The 16,771-nt window shown below is 46.8% G+C and overlaps 1 protein-coding gene across 1 annotated transcript in view; it reads left to right on the top strand.

Moving 5' to 3' along the window:
• sorl1 (sortilin-related receptor, L(DLR class) A repeats containing) overlaps window positions 1-16,771 on the top strand; it is an 86,174-nt gene that overhangs the window by 33,643 nt on the left and 35,760 nt on the right. Inside the window, exon 6 of the mRNA XM_080459180.1 lies at window positions 8,794-8,974. Coding sequence (XP_080315306.1) covers window positions 8,794-8,974 — 181 coding nt within the window. The remainder of the gene's footprint in view (window positions 1-8,793; window positions 8,975-16,771) is intronic.

Here is a 16,771-nt window from a genome sequence, read left to right as displayed (position 1 = left end):
GCGCTCCGTCCTAGCGCTCCGTCCCATGCTCCGTCCCATGCTCCGTCCCAGCGCTCCGTCCCAGCGCTCCGTCCCAGCGCTCCGTCCCAGCGCTCCGTCCCATGCTCCGTCCCTGCGCTCCGTCCCAGCGCTCCGTCCCAGCGCTCCGTCCCAGCGCTCCGTCCCATGCTCCATCCCAGCGCTCCGTCCCTGCGCTCCGTCCTAGCGCTCCGTCCCATGCTCCGTCCCATGTTCCGTCCCAGCGCTCCGTCCCATGCTCCGTCCCAGCGCTCCGTCCCATGCTCCGTCCCATGCTCCGTCCCAGCGCTCCGTCCCAGCGCTCCGTCCTAGCGCTCCGTCCCTGCGCTCCGTCCCAGCGCTCCGTCCCATGCGCTCCGTCCCAGCGCTCCGTCCCTGCGCTCCGTCCCAGCATGACTCCGTCGACTCCGGCTGTCTCTGCAGGGTGGAATAGCCACTGGGAAAGTTCCCGCCTTGGGAGCCGATATTAAAAAATCACAAATGCAGTGGATCCAGCACCGGTGCCGTGGAATCGGACCTCCCACAGCTGAAGGAAGTTTGTCAAACCGGCTCCTTCGTCAGATTGAAACCAGAGACTTTGACTGCTGACATGTTTCAAGACAATGCAAACTAACAAAACGTACTTATCTTGATATCTTGCGCTCTGCCAGACACCTGATGCTCTTTGTCTTCTTATCTAAACTCTGCTGGCAGAACTTCCCTCTGCCGGTGCTCAGACACCTCGTCTACGACTAATGTTTCCAGCATTTGGAAGGATTATTAAGTGTATTTGACATAAAAAACCCAGCACCCCTGGGACTATATATCTGTTCAAATAACTTCTGGATATGAGGTGGAAGATTGTAATTATGCGCCTTATACATTACAGCTCGTGTATTAAGGTCGACAATGCTGTGTATTTTTAGCGTCTTTGATTTGGCAAACAGAGGATTTGTTGGAGTTTAATGATCAGCTCGGTTTCTGAGTCGAATGGCCCTCTGAAGGAAATAATAGGATCAATCTTTGTTTTATAATTATATTTCCACACCATAATTCAGAAATGGAAGAATGAAACAAGTTGAGTGAATTTTGATTTAACGCTGATCAGATTTTCATCAAAAAGTAATTCCTAAAAATGTATTTCCATGCACTTGTTCAATTTGTTTACCATTAAGAGAATGGTAAACAAAGAGAAACAAAGCCATATGATACTATACTGAATATATATGGACATACTAGATATATGACAAATATGTAAAATATAAATTAGAAATAACGATATGTAAAAGTACATTGTACAGGATTTATTTTCTCAAAAACATTCTGAAATCTCATCCGTGGACGAGTTGTCCACTGGGGGGCGCTGTCTGTGGACGAGTTGTCCACTGGGGGGCGCTGTCTGTGGACGAGTTGTCCACTGGGGGGCGCTGTCTGTGGACGAGTTGTCCACTGGGGGGTGCTGTCTGTGGACGAGTTGTCCACTGGGGGGCGCTGTCTGTGGACGAGTTCTCCACTGGGAGGCGCTGTCTGTGGACGAGTTGTCCCCTGGGGAAGCTGTCTGTGGACGAGTTGTCCACTGGGGGGCGCTGTCTGTGGACGAGTTCTCCACTGGGAGGCGCTGTCTGTGGACGAGTTGTCCCCTGGGGAAGCTGTCTGTGGACGAGTTGTCCACTGGGGGGCGCTGTCTGTGGACGAGTTGTCCACTGGGGGGGTGCTGTCTGTGGACGAGTTGTCCTACAATCCCCTCTGCCTAGAGCTCTCTGCTGTTCTTAGAGACATTTTGCATTCAGGACATGTGACGGGGTCGATTGAGAGTTTAATGAAGACGACCACAAGCCCTTTGCTGTTCTTGATGTTGTTGTTGTTGTTGTTGTTGTTGTTTCTAACTGCTTGCACAGAAGGTGTGAGGTCGACACCAAGCAACACATCACTCAGCCTGTGTTGGCTCTCTCGCTGGATTTGTGAGGACACCTTAAGGTGTTTGGTAAATGTTTGTTGGAAAGTGTCACATCTTGTGTGACGAGCAGTGGACGAGCAGACCGTCGAGTCTTCAACTCCTTCCAGAGCTTTTACACACTATTGTTGTGCGTATTGAATCAGAGAAGGTACAGCAGGTGGGCTTTAAGCCTTATGGTGTTACTGCAGTTGAAAGATGCTGCTCATCATTAACATACATTTATCTAAAATGATTCATCTTCTGGACAGCGGGACATGTCTTCATCCCTCTGCTGGGCTGGTTTTTAACAACAGGCACATATTCATCATCTGGGCCAAGAGCTACTGGTTCTATTGAACTGTCGGGTTGGTTCCGTCCATCCATCCATCCATCCATCCATCCATCCATCCATCCATCCATCCATCCATCCATCCATCCATCCATCCATCCATCCATCCATCCATCCATCCATCCATCCAGATGAGGACAGACACACCTGGACAGATCTCCAGTTCATCACAGCACACACACACACACACACACACACACACACACACACACACACACACACACACACACACACACACACACACACACACACACATACACACTCTTGACACGTGTCTTCAACGTGTCCTTCAGCTCTTTCTCTTGGTTTCTCTGCTCATAGTTCCGTCATTCCTCTTACTAGGAAACGGTGATGAAATGAGGAAGTTAGTAGATGTGGTCACTCGGAGGTGAAAGCTGCGGTGAGTCTCAACACGTTCCACATGTTGGGTTCAGTCTCAGACTGCCTCTGGGTTGTAGAGCCACTGGTTGAGCTGAACACCTTCATTGTCAGCGTCTCACTGCGTTTGCCTTTGACGTGCATCTAATTCTGACAACCTGAGAGACGTAAAGCGTCGGCCCGCCTCCGTCAGATCCATGGACACACAGCCAGCCTGTTTTCACCTGCTGATGCTGTTTGGCCAGCAGCAGCAGTGAAGCCGAGTCGAAGCAGGGAGTCTGAGTCCATATCCTGATTTTAAGTTGGATTACCACTGCAGACGGAGGACGGTCAGTGTTCAGAACCTTTCTGGGTCTGGGACATGAGCCGTCCCTTCATTTGGATTTTGTAGAGATCCTCTAGTGTCACACAGAGGAGCTTCAACACGATGTATATTCTGTATTATCTTGTTTATTAAATACATAAAAAAAAATATATATATATATGAAGTTTATAGTTTCAGGTTCAGTCTACCTACACAACTACATACCAAGCTTTACCTATAATGCAGATCTTTACCAACCTACAAATGACGAAGAAGAAATGCGTGGCCGAGTGAAAGTATGAAGATAAACACATTCCTAGTGGGAGAGTGATTTATTTCTTTGATGAACATCATGGAAGTATTGAGGCTGCGTGGAAGAATGACGCTGGAGACCAGGCGTCTGTCGGTTATGCACACTGCAACCAGCAGCCACATGGCCGAACACAGAATATTAGACATTCACTGTCACTGAAACAGAATCACATTCTGAATTATTCTTTATTGAATGATAGTATTATTAAATTAGGAAGACAAAAACATTCATACTCTGTTGTTGTGACACAGGCGTGTGTGTGTGTGTGTGTGTGTGTGTGTGTGTGTGTGTGTGTGTGTGTGTGTGTCTCTCCATGGGTATTCATTTTTGTGTGCAATGATTAAATCTGGCTTACAAAAACTAGATATGTATGGATTTTTGTTTCATGTTATTTTGTGTCTGTGTGAGAGGGAGTTTGTTTATAAGCCTCTGTGTGTGTGTGTGTGTGTGTGTGTGTGTGTGTGTGTGTGTGTGTGTGTGTGTGTGTGTGTGTGTGTGTGTGTGTGTGTGTGTGTGTGTGTGTGTGTGTGTGTGTGTGTGTGTGTGTGTGTGTGTGTGTGTGTGTGTGTGTGTGTGTGTGTGTGTGTGTGTGTGTGTGTGTGTGTGATGTGGCTTTTTGTAGTACCACAGAAATGTTTGTGGCTTTTGGTCTCTGACTGGTTGGCCAGCCCTGCTGATCTTCATCTCGATGCTGATCTTCATCTCGATGCTGATCTTTTCAGGTCCAACAGGAATTCCAGGCACCATTTGTCTGCCCATTAACTGTAAACAGGTGTGTGTGTGTGTGTGTGTGTGTGTGTGTGTGTGTGTGTGTGTGTGTGTGTGTGTGTGTGTGTGTGTGTGTGTGTGTCTGTGTGGTTTGAATGGTGTCTTCTTTTATGTACGTTTCCCTGCTGGCTGTTCAACATGTTGACCCTCGGGGGATGGTAGAGTTCACCTTGAGCCTCCAACCTTGATACCTGGCAGTAGAAACTCAGTAATATAAGGACTTTCAGATTAAAAGGGCCCAGCTTGTGCCAAGAGACAACGGCCATGTTGTAAGGAAGCGGCGAGCGTTCAGGATTTCCCTGAGTCATCCTCTTCGCCCCATTGAATCAATATTCCAATAGGAACTGCATCGTTTTGGTGTTTTGGTTTCAGCACCGTTGTCGTGTAAACAGACACAAAATGCAATGAAATTTTTGCGTTTTCACTTGAAATTGTTGCCGTTAAAATGACGCCGATGCATTTCAAAGGTGTTGCATTGTCAAACGTACCGTGTGCGTTAGCCTGGACCCCCCAGTGTTGTCAGGTTCCCATCCCGTCTGCAGTTTGCTCATTACCTGCGTGACGCTGAGCTCACAGACATCTGACACTCGCTGTGGCGGAGCGGCGGGTTGTTATGTGCCGGCGCCGCCGTGTGCAGCTGTCCTCGCCACATTCGCACGTCAAAGGTTTGCGACTGAGGAAGTGTCTTATCTTCGACAGGTTTCACAACAGGATGACGCGGCCTTTAGTTTGACTTTATTGTCCTCATGATGGACAATGTCAACTAAAACACAAAGTGGGTTTTTGGACCTTTTTGGTGGCGTTCTGTGTTTTTTTTTTTTCTTTCTTTTTTCGCAGCTTCATCCCTCGCTCTGTCGGCACCACGAACCCCCTCAGAATTAATGACGTTCCTTATCTTACCTTTGTCTTGATGCCGTTGAGCCTTCGTCATGATGCTGACTGACACTACAGTGGAAAAGTGCACGCTACGAATTTCAAGGTTCACATCGTCTCTACGGCTGCTTTTCAGATCAAGTCCACCACCGTGTCCTCACTCCGGTCCTCACTGGGTCAGTGGAGAGACTGTCCTCTCCACCTGGGAAGCTTTCTGTTAACAAGTGGAGGACCCATTGGCACTGAGCTGGTCTCAGTCTCAGCAGAAGTAGAAGGGAGTCTGTCAAATTATAGTATAAGAAGCTTTTTTTGTATTTGAATGAATCTTATCTTTTCAAGTAATTGACTGTTTGGGCAGAAACGGTCGTCTTGTGCATCCATGGACATTGAGCGTTTCCATCGGAGAGACAAAGAAGCTCAGGATGTGACTCACTCTCCACAGCAGAAATAGCTCCCTGTGTGGCTGCTTATCAGAAACCATCCAGACACGTCCAGTTTGAGGGTTTCCACAGATGTTCCGTCTTTGAGAGAGAATCTGAACGTCCACTGCTTTAAAAGTGTCCTCAATGTGTCGCCGTGACTTTCTAAAAAACCGGGGACACAGTTCAAGCTAAAAGTTTGTCCTCAAATCCTGCAACACTTTGTAAATTGTTTATTGTTCATTCTGTTGCAGTTCTGTTTCTCCAGCTCTACATATCAAACCACCGACTGACTGAACACGGCGAGGTTTTCTCATTGATCTAACCTCTGGTCGTGAGACTGGACTCAGCCCCTGTGAATTATCTCAGGACGATAGCGGCACAAGTCTTAAACTCCGCCTGCTCCTGCGGCTCCATCCAATTTAGGATTAATCCTGTTTGTTGTAGTTATAGTAGCGGCTCCTGCCGCTGAGGCTCAAAGCACTGAAAGCCAAAGAAACGTCACGCTGGATGTGATCAGACCGAACCCGGCTGATGGGCAGCCCCCACCCACACGGTTCCTAATCCTGCCATCGTGCTGCTAGGAGACAGACTGAGAGGCAAAATCCTCCGCATGAGAGGCTCAACCTCCGCTTCTCCTGGATTACACCCGGTGAAATAAGTCCTGCACAAAAGGGGTGTTAACGGTAAGAGAAGGAGTCGATCAGGGAAGAGGCTACCGAGGAACGGAACATTCAACAGTCCTGTCATGCGTAAAGAAATGTTGATGGAAAACTGTGAAATAAGTCAGAGCTCATTGTTTTATTGCCACAGAACAGGTGTTGGTGCAGAGGAGAGGAAACTGGGGAACTAGATCAGCCTCCATGTAAACAGTGAAAACACTTCAGAAAAGTTTCACATTCAGATAATCAAGTATTGATCATGATCTCCAAACACGGAAAATCTTAAATACTGTAGTTGGCATGCCAGTCCACAAGTTGGCGTGGTGCAACAGTACTGATGTGTGAACAGCAGGTCCACTTAGTATGTTTTTATATAAGAAATGTCTCTATGGTGCAGTAAATGTTCACTTCAGTGGAGAGGTGCTGGGAAATTCTAAAGATTGAGCAGCACAAACCATCTGAAGCCTCCAATGTTATCATTTCCGTCTGGTTACCATCGTTTCGTGTTTTCACAACGATGGATGTGGCGCTGCTGTTTGCAGGAGGCCACCACAGAAAAGACTTAATGTTCCCCACCACCTCCTCATCGGGCCCGTTTACATGGCAACCGTCTCAAGTGGAAGTGAACGACAACGCCGCGTGGCGCCAGTGATCATGGAACTTTTTGAGAAAGGCTCCCAAGGTGGAACTTTTTGAAACTGCTTCGACTCCCTCGTCGTGTAAACGAGCGAAAAACAACACTTTGTGGAAACGCTTGGGTAAACGCTGCCACAGCAGCACTTCTGTCACAATAATACACATGTTTTATCAGCTAATTCCAAGTTGTGGTCGTCAGCGATTGGTTAGAGTGTGCTGTTTTTAATATATGACAGTTTGGTGTGAGAGTTGGCAGTTCTATTCCAATAAAAGCAGAACAACTGGTGCTTGGCACGGCCGTGGAAAAAGAAAAAAAAACCTGCTATTTTCTCCTCAGAAACATCCCAGGGAGGCTGGAGCGGAATGACAAACAGAAAGGACAGTAACGGAGGGAAGGGTGGTGTTGTGGAAGCATTTGAATTGAAAGGAAGGAGCAGAGACGCCCTCCCTGTCCAGACGGCAGCCATCAGTCCAGCGGGGACCGTTGGAGGGAAAGCCAGCGAGGCGAAGCCAGGCCGACACACTGCTGCCTCTGTTCAGCCTCTCCAGACTCCCGAGGAAAACACTCGTCGATAAGACACAGCGAAGCTCCTTCATTCATCCTCCGACTCCTCCGCCAGCCTCTCTGTCCTCAGAGGGACACAAATAGCTTCGCCCGGCTGCTTGTTGAGGTTGACACACACAGATGGATATTTTTGGGTTGTTCGTGCTCGTCCTGCCGACATCGACAGTCCAGAAATGACAAGAATCCTTTTTCAGTGAAAGCCAGAATAATTGAGGTTTTTGGTGTATTGTTTGAGGAAGGACTCACGCTGTTTTCTTTTGTTTAGTTTTTTTTTTTTTTAAATTTGCAGCGTCTTGAGGAAAACCACCGGGGGGATGTTCTTACAGAAGAAACTGGTCTTTATTTCCAACTCTGAGCTTTCTGTGGAGTGGCAGTGCTCAGCACCTCACGGCCTCCAGGAAACCAAAGTTTGACATAGAAAAAGAGGATTAAAACATAATGAGATTAAAATATCTGGGTATTTTTAAAGTTGTGAAGTCCAGCTGAACGCCGAAAGACTGATGATTGGGAGTGGAACGGTGTAAAATATTAAATAGTTAAAAGAGCATTCCAATAAAATGAAAGATATAGGAAAACTGATGTGCAGATGACCGTGTAGGAAGGGTCTGTTAATGTTCTAATACATGAAGAGATTTGGTAAATGTAATTTTGATTATTAAGTTATTTTTATTGACTGTTTGCAAAGTGAATTATTATTCTACAATAACCCAGAATGACCTGAATCATTAGTGTTTTTTTTATTGCCGGACATCGAGGCTGCGTTTGTTGATCCGAACCCGTCTAGAAAAAGACATTTGACTGTTTGCAGTGACTGGATTCGGTCTGTAATCAGTGCCCATGAACCATCTTGTTCCCCAGCTGTTGACTTTTAATCCAGACAGATGGGTCATTGGAATCCGGCCGCTCGGTCGGAGGGTCAAACTTTGGCTCTGGACTGTTCATCAGAGCAGAAGAGCACCAGAGGACACTTTCTGTCTTTGCTGCCACTTTGGCTTTGCCTTTATTTGCTCCGTCCTCCTGTCCTGAGACTTTTACTGCCACTTTACACGACAACGCATCATTTTTGGGTTTTCATTTCAGAAAGGGTTAAACAGCAACCTGCTGAAAACAATGTCGTATTCATTTTGGGCCACTGGCAAGTTTAATATGTTTGTAATGAAACCACACACACACACACACACACACACACACACACACACACACACACACACACACACACACACACACACACACACACACACACACACACACACACACACACACACACACACACACACACAGAACAATTGGTTCTCACCATTAACAATCAGACAACACAGACATTCGTATGGACAGATGACTAAGTGGGATTATTACTTTGACTCTTAACTATAAAACAGTACCAGACACAGTACTGGTATTGGTACATCCCCACTTTAAAGTTTTGATTATAGAAATATCTTTTAACAACAACTTGGGTTTAATGATTTAAATGAACATATTTCCGTGCTTTAAAATGTTGAAGTCAAAAGCCACGTGCCAGAAAACAAAAGTGTACAGATTATTTTTTAACCTGTATCCTGACTCTCCTGTTTTCTGCGTCTGATCCGACAGGGGTGTGGAGCCCCACGACCCCCCCACCACGGTGCTGGTCCAGAGACACGAGCCTCAGGGGGTTTCCACCGTCCTCAGCAGCACCGACTTCTTCCAGAGCGAGCAGAACCGCAGAGTCATCCTGGAGCAGGTGGACAGCTTCCAGCTGCGGGACAAGTACATGTTCGCCACCACCACACGGGTAAGAGAAGGAGAGGGGAGGGCACCATGGGGAGGGCACTGACCATGGGGAGGGCACCATGGGGAGAGGGCACTGACCATGGGGAGGGCACCATGGGGAGGGCACTAACCATGGGGAGGGCACCATGGGGAGAGGGCACTGACCATGGGGAGGGCATCATGGGGAGAGGGCACTGACCATGGGGAGGGCACCATGGGGAGGGCACCATGGGGAGGGCACCATGGGGAGGGCACTGACCATGGCTTCTGTCTCATGTTTCTCTAAACGGATGGTCGGTGATAGGAGCAGTTTCAATCTCCTTCTCCTTCTTGGAAAATGTTGGCGTCCGTTTTGTTGAAATCATTGAATAACTTGGTAACGTTGACGTTCTGGGGGTCTTCTGGGCCTCAAGCGATGCTGCTGCGTTCAGCCGTAGATATTGATACCATGTGGTCTATACGTTTTGAAAGGCGGCCTCTGATTGGTTCGTAATTCTGTGACTCATCCTGATGCGTTCAAATGCTGAAGCAGAGAGGAGGAAGTCGAACGAATTTCCTTTCCAAGATGTTGAGGAATTCTATCTGCAGAATCCAGTCAAGTGGGACTAATTCTATGGACCTGTGATCGAATAAAATATTCTTTGCTGTGAAAATATGTTGATATTGATATAAGTATTGACAAGTATTGACAAACAAGTGTTGGACTGAGCTACAGGAGGCCTGCAGAGAACAAATAAGATCTAATGTTCTATTAAAAACTAATAAGAGGAGAATAGAAAAAGAATGGAGTTTACTGCTGCACAGTTTAGGCTGCAGATAGAAGCAATGTGAAACTACAGGGGGAATAAAGAAGAACATGTAGTGAAGTTTGGAGTGAGGTGAGGCAGGTACAGGTACAGGTACAGGTACAGGTACAAGCTATTACCTTAAAAGAAAAAAGACAAGTTTTTATCAAAGCAAGGATGCATATTTGATGCATCAGCAAAAATGTCAAGGAGGAAAAGAAACATATTTCTGTTAAGAAGCCAAATCTACACGTCTCAATGTCGTATTTATAGTCCAGAATGCATCAGAATGGACCATTTATACTCTATTAAGCTCTTTTTTTTCCTGCCTAAAACCATGTTGTGTCTGGTTGTTATTGATTAAAGCAGTTTCTTCTTGTCAGAGGAGGAGCAGCTCTGCCGGGTCTGCAGGAGGGAAATGTGAGTGAAAACTAAAAGCTAAAGTTCACCGATGGAGCAACGAACCCCGGCTTGTGTTCTCTGTGCTTTTCTCCTTTGGAATATAAATACCCTGTTGAAGTTGCAGCAGGTTACACAGTCACTCAGAGTACCTCCTGTACACGGTGCATTACATCTGTTGGCGTGTGGTGAAGCCACGCAGTGAGCAGCTGGTTCTCCGACTCGTAATGAGCCGAGCCTAACGGCACTTCGTCAACACTTGGCTGCAGCCTGTCTGTCATCATTAGCCTCTGGTGTTCGTGCAGACGCAGCTTCAGCCACAGAGCAGATGGCCACTGTGATTTGGACCGCTCGCCGCCGCCGCCGTTTCACGATCTGCCTCGGACAGATTTGCCTCCTCGGCGGCGAGGCGGCGGCGGCGGCGGCGTGGGCTGCAGGCAGCTTGTAGCCACAGCCTGTTGCAAAAGATGGTGGAGCGTTGAGACGGGAGCCGTCTGACTGATGATTAACACCGAGGCTCAGCACATGAAGCTCTGAGAAGAACGGGAGGAGTTTTGTGGCTCCCGCCACACGTCAGCCATAACATTATGACCACAGACAGGTTGAAGTGAATAAGGCTGATCACCTCTTCATCTGGGCTCTTGCTCGTGGTTCGGATGCTTCACACAGCAGGTTCCCACTTTGTCCTTGAGGTCGATGCGCTGGCAAGTGGAAGGTATTGAGTGAGTTTGAAATGAACAATTTTTAGCAAAATGACACTTGAATTGTATTTATATAACGACAATGATGACCCAGTGATCTGAAGGCCCTTTTACAGAGAACTGTTTATAGTGAGCACTTGTGTTGTTAATGGAGCCGCAAACTAAGCAACCGACAGGCTGTGGAGTCCCACCAGGGCAGAGGCTCCTGTGGTCGACCCTAACGAGGAACATTCATTCCCAGTCACTGATGTGGTCCAATGAGGCTCTGAGGTTAGCCTCAAACACTGCTCGCCTGTGCTGTTGTTTACTGCGCTGACTGAGGCAGAGCTTGTAAAAAAAAAACATGGGCATGAGTGACGTGTCCCATTTAGGAAGCGTTTCGTCTGAGAGTTCCCCGAACCACAGGATGAAACGCCTCCGTTTGCTGAAGATCTCATGATGCCAGTTTCCCTGCAGGACAAAGGAGTAAGAAACAGTCACACAGATGCCATTTCCTAAAACTAAGTTACTTTATCAGTAGTGGGGAAAAAACAAGAAATGAGTTCATTTGTTTTGGAGAGAACAGATATTTCAGACCAGGATGTTCAAGAAGCTTCAGAAATGAGAGAAAGTCTCCCTGTAATCATCTGTCCTTCCGTCTATTCGCCCAACAAAGCAAACAACAAACATGGCAGAGCTGCAGGGGCTTAAAAAAACCTGCTCAATGCCTTTTGTACTTCCCTTGGTTTGTATGCAATCCTCCATCACAGCTTTGATTTATCCTCTGTTCCTTCTTTATCTAATCTGTGGTTGCAGGGACTGGAGGCGGTTCCAGCTCTCGTCCATCACACAGAGATCACAGTCACTCACACACGCAACCACATCGACCATTAACCTCCCGTCACCATCTGATCTAAGTCTGTCTTTGGATTTTGGGAGAAAGCTGTAGAACTTGTCCCTGAGCAGGCGCCAGAAGAACATGGACAGAGAGTCTTGAGGTTCTGGAGGTTCTAGAGGTTCTGTGTTTACTGGAGCTGCAGTGTGGAGAACGTGAGGCGAAGCGGCCTTGTTGTTTGGTTCCAGTGCGGTTATGACCCACAGGAACCGCTTGTTTCCTTTAATAAAGTGTTGGAAGACAATTCCCGCTCCTTCTTTAAGCTACAGTACCGATGCAGCAGAAAGAAGCTGAGCGGACATTAGCAGCAAACGGACCAGAGTTTCCAGTTGAAACCTGCAGGATGGAGGCGTGGATAAGAGCAGGGCAGTGGAGAAAATACACACTAAGAATTTACACATCACCAAGAAATTCAAGTCTTTTTATCAACTCGAAGTGAACATGCTGCCCCTAAACGTGCTGTAGATCGTCTCCACACAATACAAGTAAAAACAAACAAACGATCAGACACCTTAATAAGGAAACATGTTTTTGTTGTGTACATTTATGTACATCTTTTTATTGATTTGTTGGTATCCAAAATTCAACTTGAATTAAAAAAGAAAAAGTTTACTGTGTCAGTTACTGATATATGATAAGAGAGCGTTCGTATGCCAGGCGTCTGGTTGGCGGAGTATTTTTATAAATGTTTCAAGTTGAAAACGCATCGTTTTTCTTTTTGTGTTTACATGACGACGTTCTGAAAAATATTTCTGTGTACACAGCCGCGGTGTAGTTAGCATGTTGGGCCACTAGTTGATGCTGTTAGTTGTCTTTATAATGAAACCACACACTCACATCTTTGCAGAGAACAAGACGCTATAAACATTAACAATGGGAGAACATGGACATTCGTATGGACAAAAGTTGGATTGTTAACAGGGTGACTGTCGACGATAAAACCACCAAGTCCCAGGAGAAAATGGAGTCGTGTAAACAGACTCCCAGCACGCCGTGTATACGGGCTGTTAAAATGACACTCATGCGTTTCATATATGTTGCATTCACCAGCGTAGTACCGTGTGCTTTAACCTGTTGATAAAAGATTTTAGAGTCAGGTTCCCATCCCGTCTGCAGTTTGCTCATTACCTGCGCGACGCTGAGCTCACAGACATCTGACACTCGCTGTGGCGAAGCGGCGGGTCGTTATCTGCCGGCGCCGCCGTGTGCAGCTGTCCTCGCCACATTCGCACGTCGGAGCTTTGCGATGGAGGAAGTGTCTTATCTCTTGTGGGTTTGGCAGCAGGATCATGTTGTTTCTGCTGTAACGACGGCGCTGGCAGGTCTCACTACATCTCACTTCTGCTTTCGTGTCGGGTGACGAGTCTGGTTTTAACTCGGGGAACAAGCGATTCTCCCGCTTCCTGCCACAGCGGATGATTTCCAGCTTCAGGTGCAGTTTGTTCAGCCTGTTGTGTACACAGAGAGGAGGATTACCTGAAGACTGTTTGGACAATCATTTTTGAAAACTTGAGTGTTTGGACAAGAAGCCCCCATTGTGAATTAACGACACAGTGTGAACACTCTCCATGTAATCCTCACCTCACCGTGCAGCCCCCCCCCCGCCTCATCTTGAGAAACACCCAGTCAGATCTGTGGGATCTGAAAAAACGAGAGTTTTTAAAACGTGCTGAATGCTCACGGTGAACCAGGAGAAACACAAACTGAAATCATCGTCAGCAGAAGAAATCCTAAACATTTTCCTCTCCTCGTAATCAGTCATAAATCTGCGGCGAAGGATTTGTAAAAGATGTGAGACGACCATACATTCTCTTCAACTCTTTCCAGACTTTGTTCTCTTTATCACAGTGTCTCAAATCCAAATCTGAATCTGGACTGCAGAACAAAACCTTCTCGAATTAGCCTGTGACCTGCTACTGATCCTTTTGGGGTTTGCTGACATGGAAGAGACGAAGAGGATCTGAGGACAAACAGGGAGACACATCGTGAGACACAGCACTCGATGTGCTGGTCGGGTTTTATGGTGTCATGATGATGATCTCTTGAGCAAGCCATCAGTGATGTATGCGGTGCAGGAAATCAGTCTCAAGCTCTGAACAGTTCCGAACGTGAAGATACGTTCAGATCCATGGAATGTTGCGAACTTATGGTTCAGTGATGGAGAGTTAACTGTCCATCCTCCTGGAAATACTGCAGTGATAAATCTGTTAGTGGGGGTTAAGTGTTGTCCAAGATGCACGATATCTAGTCCAAAAGGTTCTAAAGGAGACGGGCGGAACTATAAATCAGGTTGTTCTGGTTTTAAAAAACATGAATGAATGTTGTGTTTTTTATCAGAGCCTCAAGAGAAAGAGAAGTAGGAACCAAGTAGTGGTGTCCTTTAAACCTGAGCTGAGCGGTGCAGCGTGGGCTTAGCAGAGCAGCAGCTGCTTAGCAGAGCAGCAGCTGCTTAGCAGAGCTCCTAAAACAACAGACATGTCCCTAATTTTGACAATGAAGTTTTAAAAGGAGGGTAAAACTGCTCTTTCTTTTTCCAGGTTGATTGTGTTGTTTCCTGCTTGATTTGGATGGTTTTCAATGAGACGTTCCCTCTCACTAGTTCAGAGCTGCAGTTTCTCCTCACAACCAGAAGTGGCAATAAAATGAGCTGAAGGGAAGTCAACTCCAGGATTTCTCCGACAAGAAGAGGAAATCTTTCCCTGCTTCGACCTTTAAAGTGGCACACGGAGGCTGCGAGCTTGTTGAGATTGACCCGTGGGTGACCTCCAGAGCTAATGAAAGCAGCGAGACGAGGACAGCAGTGGACGTCCCCGTGGCGCAGACCGACCTGTCACCATGCGTTCAGCTCTGACGGCCTCTTCCTGCCAGCACAGACGCTCAGCGGCTAGAAAAGCAGATTCTCTTCTGGTCTTGTCTCAGTTACTTTCGCCCGTCTTCTGTCTTTGGCTCGCACTAATGGGATTAGAATAATGGAATATCACAAGTGCTTTTGGCAGCACCAATCTGCTTAAGCTAATTAAGGAGCCAGAAATGGAGAGTTTTATCAAGCTGCTGGGATCCTGAGGAATAGAGTGCTCATCAAACCCTGAAAACCTCTGGAAGGTCCTGAAAGATAACTGGCTTAGCAGATGTAATGGGCTGCTGATAAGACCCACAGTTATTTGGTCTCCATGGTTTAGATCACGAGTAAATCCAGGTTGGACGGAGACAGACAGGAAGGAGGAGGATGAATGTTTCCCTCTAATCAAAGACTTGCAGACCTTTTTCATGTTTTCACTTTCTGGCTGAGCTTCAGTCCAGTGTGACGTCAGAAAACAACTCAGACTGGAGAACAGAGACTCTTGAAAGTTGTGCTTCTTGTCTTAACTTATCAATAATAAAACTTCTGGGCGAGTGGATGAGGTACACTACTCGAGTACTGCTGCGGGGAGTTCACTGTGACTGTGGTTCGTGGCAACACATAGCCTTCACGTACTGTTTACATATGGAGTCTGAATTAGGCTTCATGTACTCGGCATCGACAAATAGCTAAAGGTTAGTACTAGTAGTTGTACTGGTCCTTTAATAAAGTGGTATCAGTGCACCACTATTAATTAGCACTGATTTCCTGTGTCCCTGTGGCTCAGTGATTATGAAACCTTCTATTTTTATTTGATGGAATATGAGTAAAATGTCTGAAAGAGAAGCATCCCGGTTGCTCATCCACATTTGATTTTCAAGCAGTGAGAGAAAGAGTTCACTTTCATGTTTCACTTTGAAACTCGGTCAGGCTCCTCAAAATTCATTGAATACAGAATAAGAGACCGTCTTGGATTTAAATGCCGTACTTAGAACATTGAAAGACATCTGCTTCAAATATGAGCTACAAGCTGAAAGTGGAATACGTTCCACAAATATGCGACGGCCATTCATCAGATTTAATGAAGGATAAAAAAAGTCCCATTCCAGCTGCTGCTATTTAGTGGACTGTATTGGTGGGGAGCCGGCAAAACCACCAACAGGAGCACCTGGTAGTCTCTTTAATAGACAGATTGCAGATATTAAAGAAAAAAAAAAACATTTGAACAGCTGCATCGGGCCGGTGGATACGCTCTGAGACGCAGGCCGAACGCCTCGCCGAACGCCTCGCCGAACGCCTCGCCGAACGCCTCGCCGAACGCCTCGCCGAACGCCTCGCCCAACGGAGCCACGAAACCCGGAACGGAGCGACCGGACTTTGCCTCCCAGGTTTGACTTGTGACTTTCGCAGCTTGTGCCGGGACTTTTCCTTCTGCTGATGTCAGCATCAAAAGAGAAGGAAACAACACTGAACATGTTGCTCCGCTTCTGCGACGGCCATTAATGTCACCCCGTGAGCAGTTTGCTGGACGACAGGAGGCCTCAGACTCCGGCGAATACCCAGAATGCATTTAGACGTTCATGCAGCTCCTGAGTGCAACTGTGGCTGACTCAGCAAAACTGACAAATACTGCAGAGAGGAGGAGTGATTACCTTTGTGTTTGAATTATGGGTACTTTACAGGAATCTAATGTAAATGTACTATAGCTATATTGCGATTTTTCTTTTTCTTCTCCATCCTGTGGATCTGTTCATTCACTCATTCACACATGGAAGTTTTTTTACACAATAATGTGAGAAACTTTGGCTTTAGGGCTCGTTTCCATGGCAACGATTTTAAGTGAAGAAGAAATAAATTTTGTTTCGGCTTGGGGGTCCGTCTAACAACAACCGTGCTCGGAGCCACTGAAAACGGCTCCCTGGGCGGAAGTTTTCGAAAAACAACCCTTTCTGGAATCCCTCGGTCTCACTACTGTGCAGACATGCGCACGACGGCCGTAGTGAGTCGGTCTTTTGCACGTGCATGAACTGATGGTCAATAATAACATTGGCAGCCACCAGCGTGTCGTGACTTCTAGTCCATCTTCTACTGGGACGTTAACATCGTTTTCAAAATGTTGCTGTGTGAATACAAAACTTTTCTGAAACAAAAATGCAGACATGATGTGATTTCCCTTGAACCCTTGTCATGTGAACGGGGTCTGAGACGGTGGCTTATTGGA

The sequence above is a fragment of the Lipophrys pholis genome (genome assembly GCF_963383615.2).
Source record: "Lipophrys pholis genome assembly, chromosome: 3".
NCBI lineage: Eukaryota > Metazoa > Chordata > Actinopteri > Blenniiformes > Blenniidae > Lipophrys > Lipophrys pholis.
The sequence above is the reverse complement of the archived record's forward strand: the minus strand, read 5'-3'. Positions and strand labels throughout refer to the sequence as shown.